The sequence below is a fragment of the Montipora foliosa genome, chromosome 7 (genome assembly GCF_036669935.1).
Source record: "Montipora foliosa isolate CH-2021 chromosome 7, ASM3666993v2, whole genome shotgun sequence".
NCBI classification, from domain to species: Eukaryota; Metazoa; Cnidaria; class Anthozoa; order Scleractinia; family Acroporidae; genus Montipora; species Montipora foliosa.
This window is the reverse complement of record NC_090875.1, coordinates 18,244,101-18,251,600: the sequence shown is the minus strand read 5'-3', so window position 1 is coordinate 18,251,600 and position 7,500 is coordinate 18,244,101. Positions and strand designations below refer to the sequence as shown.

Here is a 7,500-nt window from a genome sequence, read left to right as displayed (position 1 = left end):
GACGAAAGACACCTCGGCCTTGGTTCGACGGAGACCGCTATTCAAAACGCATGCTCCCTGTAATATTGACTGCCGTTACTCGAGAATACTTTACTAGGGAGCTTAAGCACGCGCGTTTTTGAGACGCGGACGTCAACCGGAAGTGAGCTGTTTTCCCTTTTAACCTGTTTTCACGCAACCACATTTACCTTGTTAAGTATCTTTTCTCCATTAGAGATCATAAGTATAAAAATCTGGGAGACACCACTGTTCTGGCACGCGAAATATTCACTTCCGGTTGCTGTCCGCGTCTCGAAAACGCGCGTGCTTAAGCTCGCTACTGTGTCTGGTGCATGCCTTGACAGTAATTTCGCCATCCATTTTTGTACGGCGCCGAGTTCAGTCGCCATGTAACTGCGGCGCATGCTTAATCCAATGAGCTTATTGCTCAGGGCATAGGTGTCTTTTCCTCCAAGTCTGCCTGCCAAATACAAGAGAAAAGAGACCTCCTCTATAAGGGGAACGTTTTCTGCTGTTATGCAAAGTGTTTTGTTGGGATTTTGGGTCTTTTCAATTCTCGACTTGACGAAGTTAACCAAGTTCGGCTAGGTTCAGGTTTTTAGTTTGCAAAAGCTTTAAGGAACAGTGCACTTTCAGCTGTTCAAAGAGTTATAAGTTAAAAGAGTGCATTCAATCTAGCTAAAATAGTTCAAACTCGGTGAAACACTAATTCCGATATCATCGTTTTGAAATAGCTTCTTTTAACTGAATTTTTGTTATGTTAGCGTGTTCCCGTGATGCCGCGATGTCACCACAACTTCGCCAGCTTCAACTCTTCAGGTTCGTGGGCATTCCTAACTTTAAAATTGGATAGGAAATCAATCTTTTCGTGAAATTGTCACGGCCCTTTTTTGTTTTCCAGCACAGACTGCTTAAAAGCCATTGGGTTAACTTTAAAAATTAGAAGAAATTGATAGAATGATATATAGCTGGAACGGCTACTCCACTTTTATAGAGTTATGGCCTGAAGCAAAACTTCAAAAAACCTGAATTCAAAATTTGAATTGCCAAAAAAAACCTGTCAACTTTAAGACTTGGGCCTTTAAAAGCCTTCAGTTCGCCTTTCGGAATTCGAGTTTAGTTTTAACTGTATGTAAACTAAGTCCATCATGGCGAAGATAGAAAAAAAAAATTGCCAAATTATCATAGACTGCCATCTACCATATGATCTAATGGAAGCATGAAGTATTTTCTGCTGTTTTCTTTCTATAGAAATGGATGATACACTTGCGTTTGTAGATTGCATTGACTCAGAATTAATGAAGTGAAGATACGTGTCGATGTACAGCTCATTCGTGTTCGTACGGTAGGACTGGAACGAGCATACGATAGAGGCTTTCGCGGGAGAAAAAATTAACTTAGCCTCGAATCTACGCCCGCTCCGGTCTCATCGCGAGAATATCGATATGGCCAGTTCTCAAGTGGCTGCTTAGAGGCTGTTGGATGGTAGGGTAGAGAGTTAAGTCTTGGGTTTCCGAGAAACAACTCCACCTAAGGGCTAGTGTCTTTAACCCTATCTTTTTGAGGTCCGAAGTTCTGCCTCCAAGCCATGAGATATCCTTGCTTTCCTTTTGAATTTCGCCTGGTTTTGTTTTTTTTTTTTTAACCTGTAGGCACGAGATGCAGCATTTTGTTCATAACCTTGAGGGATACTTGTCAAATCAGATTCTCAACGTCACGTGGTCAGAGTTCCAGGAAGGACTTGTAAACGTAAGTCTTTTTTTTTCTTTGAGTTGGGGAGAGACTGACTGGCGGAATCTCTTGACTTTTGATTGATCGTAACAAATTCTCGAATCTGATTGGTTATCAACAAACCTGATTTCAGCATTAATCGTAACCATTACAATTTTCTCAAATTTGATCCGTGCATTAATTACTTTATTTGTTACTAATTATTGTGTAGGGCTGAAATCGGACAGTTACTTCAGCCAATGATATTAAGTGCACTCAGTTTAATCCACCAATCACAGAATTTATCACAATAACCATAGCAACAACCACTCACCCTACCAAACTGGGGATTTTCCAAAATGGACAAATTTGGAACATTAGACCGTGAAAAGCAAATGCATTAATTTTGTTTTCTCGGAAATTGCAATGGTTATAATTAATTGGTAACAGGACTTCGTGTCGTCCAATTCGGTCTGTAATCATACTCGTGATTAAACAAATCGGACTCCCGCAACGCGGTCGTCTGATTTTGTTAATCACTCCTATGATTACAAACCAAATTGGACTTCACTCAGTTCTATTACTATTATTAATAGAGCCGTTTTCAAACGAGTGTCGTAAAACTAAAGCCTGCCAAAGTGATTACTTTGGCCAATCAAAAAGGACGGAGACAACCCAGTAAACCAAGCAAAACTCGAAGTAATTACACGTAGACGACACAAAGCGCGGGAAATGTGCACACGCAAGCCACGATTGGTTTTGGTTTCACTTCGGATTGGTTGAAAAAGTGGCGCGAGAACTTTGAACCAATCACTAAGTGAAGTAATGCAAAACCAAAGTAATTTGCTAATTACTTTCGACACTCCATTGAAAACCGCTCTAGGACCATTTGTAATTGGACAGTTGTATGCGTCATCAAGCGCGCGCTAGTTGTACTTGAATCATTTATCTATTTCCAGAGCTATTAGAAAGTAAGAAAATTTGAGCAGATTAAGCTATAAAAATTTTATCACCGTCATCTCGTATTTTGTGATAGTGACGAGTAATTGATAATAGGACATCGGTGTCGTACAATTCAGGGAGTGATCGAGCTCATTGAAATTACTTGCCTGATTAACTCCCTGGATAGGCCAAGTTTAGATATTCAGGCACGGCTTTATGGTCAAATTTAACGACTCCGTTCTGTTTTCTCTCACCATAGTTGGCCCAAGCTCGCGTTACGCGCGAGACGTGGCTGTGAAAAGCGTCACGTCAGCAACAACACTGTTCAAGGATTTTTTGTTTTGTTTTTTTGAGTAAGTTTCTCGACTAAGGAGCAAAGAAGTCAAATGTTATCAATGAATGAACGAAATAAAGTAAGTTAACTCACCTTGCTTATTTTGTTTTGTCTTTTCGAGCCTCTTTTTTAAAACTGTTTTGGGATTACGACAGCCTGCCAAACAACAACGTCCCAAAACGGTTTTAAAAAAGAGGCTCGAAAAGACAAAACAAATTATACAAGGTGAGTTAACTTACTTTTTTTTCGTTCATTCTTTGATAACATTTGGCTTTTTTGCAACTAACTCACTAACTCAAAACCCAAACAAATTGTCAAGAACAGTGTTGTTGCTGACGTGACGCTCTCACAGTCACGTCTCGCGCGTAACGCGAGCTTGGGCCGCCTATAGTCTCACAAGTCTCAAGGGAGATTTCTAAGCAAAATAATATTCAAATTTAACCATAAAAGCCTCGTAGCCTCGTGTGAGAATTGATATATCGAAAGCGGCCTATAGAGCGTTTTCACATGACGTCACGGCAGCCATGTTGGTGTTCCAAGACAAAGGAATGGCGGCCATCATGGTGTACAAAAACTAATCCTCCGGGAATTGAATTCTATTTTTATTCAAATAATTTCCTTTGTTTCAGTAATACAATATGGACGCTGGTCACGTGAGTGAAAACGCTCTATTGTACTCCACTCAGTCCTGTTACCATTAAATGTTTGTTCTGTTTGTTTTTTTAGGTGAGCAGCTTGGACGATTTACACAATCAACACGCGGAGTATTTACGAAAAGCTATCTTCCGCTCTCTTCTCAATCGCAAAGCGGCGCCTGTCATGACCATCATTTCGGATATGGGCAAGCTCATACTCAAATTGCGCACGCAGCTTTTAGCATCTCCATGGCAACAAGATCCCGACACGGGGCACGTGACTCACCCGACGTTTGACGTCATGTGCAACACTCACAAGGCCTTCAAAGAGTATTCGCGATTTCTTTTTACAGGTAAGTTTCTGTTCTGTTTAAAACTATTTTTTACAAAACGGGCACAAAGTTAGAGGCAATCTCAATCTCCTTTTCGTTGAAAAAAGTGTTGCATTAAAAGTGTTTCGGCAACACGTCCAACGAGACAAATGTTCACAGTATTTGATTCTGAGAATTTTTCCAACGAATTTTGTCTGAATTGTGGCCTAAAATTATCGTATATTAATGACGAAATAAACCCCATCTGGATGGAAGTCAACGGTATGAACAGACGAATTTTAATCCGTCTTTATGGTAAATTGTCTGTCATTGTATTTTTTCTTTTTTCGCAGTGGTCAGCAAGCTCGTTCAACGAGGTTACCAATCGCATTGGGCTGATTTCTTGCTCAGAATAAACTTCAACCATTTTTACGTCGTGGACTTGGACACTCGCGAAATGGGCACACTGCCACCCCAAGAGTGAATGTTGGATGCCACCGTCTGAGACGACCCTGACGAAAAGTTCGTGAGTTTTCTAATGTGACTTTCTTTTGATAGCGCATGACTGTTGGGTGCTCAAGTCACTCCACTGACATTTGCACCGAGGGCTCAAACTTTTCATGGCCTTAAAGAACTACTGACTGCGTACATAAAATCCCGAAAGTTCGGATTCCGAAACGATTCGGAAAAAAGTTCTGCGATTCTTTCATTAAAATTTTCATTCAGAGCAAACCGGATAGAGTACGTACCTCCAAAAACAGGAATATTTTTATAGCCTACGGAGAAAGCGTTTTTCTAAATGTACAAGTTACAATTAGGGAAGGAGGGGCAAGGAAGATGCTCCAAAATGGCGGCCTTCAGTCCATCAGCTAAGATAACTGTAAAGCCTAGAGCGCATAGCTCCTGTATGTTAGATTAGTGCTACCAACAAAAAGTAAATAATGTTCAACTGCCTATGAAGTAATAAATATCTTTTTGTTATTTTAAAGACCTTTCAAAATGATGAAAAAATGGTGTTTTCTATTTCTCGTTCCAGAGATATTCAAATTTTAATTACGAAATTGATGACGTCGCAACATGTACAAATGACTGAAATAAAGCCCAAAATTGAGAATATCTCTGAAAATATTGATATGATATTCAAATTATATTCAAACTTGGCTTCAGTAATGTAATCAGATAAGACAAAAAATTATATCATTAACATGTTGCTATGGCAGCACTCGTTTCCAGACTCTCTCTTTAATGAACCAAATATCTCGGAGTTCAGGCAGATTGCATGTGCTACCCATGATGCTTTACATCTTCGTATAAGCTTACCGGGAGTGAATATGTCATTACAACAATACACGATAAATCAATCCGGCAGAAAATATGGTTACCATGGCAACTAAATGAACGTTTTAACAACACTCATCCAATATTCCAATACAAAATACACCGGCTATGTTGAGGACAAATAGCTCATACAAATACTGAATTCAGAATTCAAAATTCTCTCCTCTAATGTGCAAATAATTTTTCCCAAACACACTGGCATCACGTAGTACGGTAGTACAACTAAATTTAAATAGCAACTTCAAATCACTTACAACTCATTAAATAAATTGGAAATTATTGTAACCAAACAGAACATATGCTTTTGAAAACCTTCGTCAAAATAAATAATAATGGACACAAGACAGTAAAGTTGATAACGTGTTTACGCATAGTGAACGCAACAATTTAACACCAGCCTATTTCAAATAAGTTTATGAGTTACGAGACAAGCACCAAGAAAGTGGTCACACAATCTCAATAACGTTACTTGGCAACGCGAAAGTGGTCACCAAACATATTTTACACGGCAAGGACAATCAACAACAAAGACTATTTCTTTGTTCATGATTTTTAAGGGAAGTATGAAAGCGTCCTTAAAGTTTGACGAAGGTTATCGTTTCTCCCAAAGGGAGCTGAGATTGCAATTTTTTTCCTAGCATTAATTCTAAGAGTTTAAATGTTCCGTTTAATACACTACATTAGTTAACTCGATAAGCAGTTACTTAAGTGAAACATGCCACACCATTTTCTTCCTTATAAACTACTCCTGCAAAATTTATTCCAACTGTACTCAGAATAACTTAGCTAACAAGCTAAATAATGTAATTCGGCTGTGTTTTCCTGACTATAAAATGACTATGTACAACTTAACGGAGAGGTAATCCAGTGACGTATTCAGATGTCTATCATAGTTGTGTCCTGCGGAGTAAATGTAGGATCTTTGATTAAATTTAAGTTGGTAAAAGTGGACTCTAAGAAGCGGTTCTAGTCAATCACAGCAGAATTTGATAAGGAAGATAACGAGCAAATATAGCCCTCGCGGCCAGAGTGCGAAAAGTCCCCGACCAGGTCAGTGTGCTGCGATTGTGCTGACAACACTTGTCTTAAAGGAGAACTGAAGGCAAGAAGATCAAATTTTTTTGTGTCTTATTATTATCGAAATATAACGTCCTTTACCTAAACAAACAGGAAAAATCCTTTTTCATCTTGAAAGGCCTTGAATTTGCCCAAAATCTTTGGTTGTTTTTCAATTTGAACGCCCGCCATTTTGTTTGCTTTTCCTTCCGGTTACTTCCAAAAGAGGAATGTCAGCCGCCATGTTGTGACGTCATTGCGCACAAGCAAGCAGCTGGTTTTCACTGAAATCTTCTGTTATCGTTAAGTCTCAACATAGTACTCCGCTTTCTTCGTCGTTAATACACGTAAGTTTATGGCAGAACTTGAACCATATTCTTTCGATCCAATGCGAGAAAGTTCAGGATCGCAGGAAGAGGAAGCAACCGAAAGGGAAGGCTCAAGATGGGGAAATACGACTTGGTGCAGCTGTGATTTTTGCTTTACCCGGGAGGCCGGGACAGCAAGAAAAGGAATGCATCTGCTGCCGCGATATAGAGGAGCTATGAACAAATCTCAGGTGAATTGATTGTATTCAAAAGGCAATAAAAACAACTTGATTACTAAGGGATTCTGTTGGCTGCTTTGTTTTGTCTGTCATTTCAGGGTTCGTACACTTTTGACCTGTTAAAATTCCATGACTTTCCATGACTTTTTCCATGACCTTTTGCAAAATTTCATGACCTAAGTTTAGCAAGTGTTCTCCGACATCGACAGTAATGTGAAAACAATCATTTATTCAACTAGATAGGTTGTGAAAATATGAACCAGTTCAAACAAAATGTAAGATATTCTCTTTAACTGTCAAGAGTCAATCCTTTGCCCTTTACATAGAAGATAACTGCAAGTTAGTTCACAAGTTAGAACTCTTCTTAACCAGCTCTCTCAGCTCATCTTCAACTTTCTCTAGGGCGCTCTCCTTTTCTTTTGCTGCTTTTCTAAGTGCATTAGACTTGGAGAGTAGAACAAGCTTGGCTTTTTCCTCAGCTTCTTTTGCTAGAGAGTCTGCATCAAGTTGTAAGGCACTAATATCACTGGCAAGGCGCTTTTTCTTTTTCTCTAACTCAGCTTTTTCCTCAAGAACTATTTTTCGCTTCCTGTTTTGAGAAGCTTGCTGTTGCTCTTTCTTCTGCTC

At 39.3% G+C, this 7,500-nt stretch overlaps 3 protein-coding genes across 3 annotated transcripts in view; 1 reads left to right on the top strand and 2 right to left on the bottom strand.

The window, feature by feature from the left end:
* Positions 1-4,981, top strand: part of LOC138010990 (gamma-tubulin complex component 6-like) — a 32,685-nt gene extending 27,704 nt beyond the window's left edge. Inside the window, exons 28-31 of the mRNA XM_068858014.1 lie at positions 765-819; positions 1,653-1,749; positions 3,713-3,974; positions 4,286-4,981. Coding sequence (XP_068714115.1) covers positions 765-819; positions 1,653-1,749; positions 3,713-3,974; positions 4,286-4,416 — 545 coding nt within the window. The 3' untranslated portion in view covers positions 4,417-4,981. The remainder of the gene's footprint in view (positions 1-764; positions 820-1,652; positions 1,750-3,712; positions 3,975-4,285) is intronic.
* LOC138010991 (sortilin-like) overlaps positions 4,889-7,500 on the bottom strand; it is a 45,989-nt gene continuing 43,377 nt past the window's right edge. The window contains exon 24 of the mRNA XM_068858015.1: positions 4,889-6,170. Within this exon, the coding sequence (XP_068714116.1) occupies positions 6,147-6,170 (24 nt within the window). The 3' untranslated portion in view covers positions 4,889-6,146. The remainder of the gene's footprint in view (positions 6,171-7,500) is intronic.
* The window catches only part of LOC138010992 (uncharacterized), a 3,583-nt gene continuing 3,175 nt past the window's right edge, over positions 7,093-7,500 (bottom strand). Inside the window, exon 3 of the mRNA XM_068858016.1 lies at positions 7,093-7,500. This exon is cut by the window's right edge and continues 591 nt beyond it. Coding sequence (XP_068714117.1) covers positions 7,219-7,500 — 282 coding nt within the window. The 3' untranslated portion in view covers positions 7,093-7,218.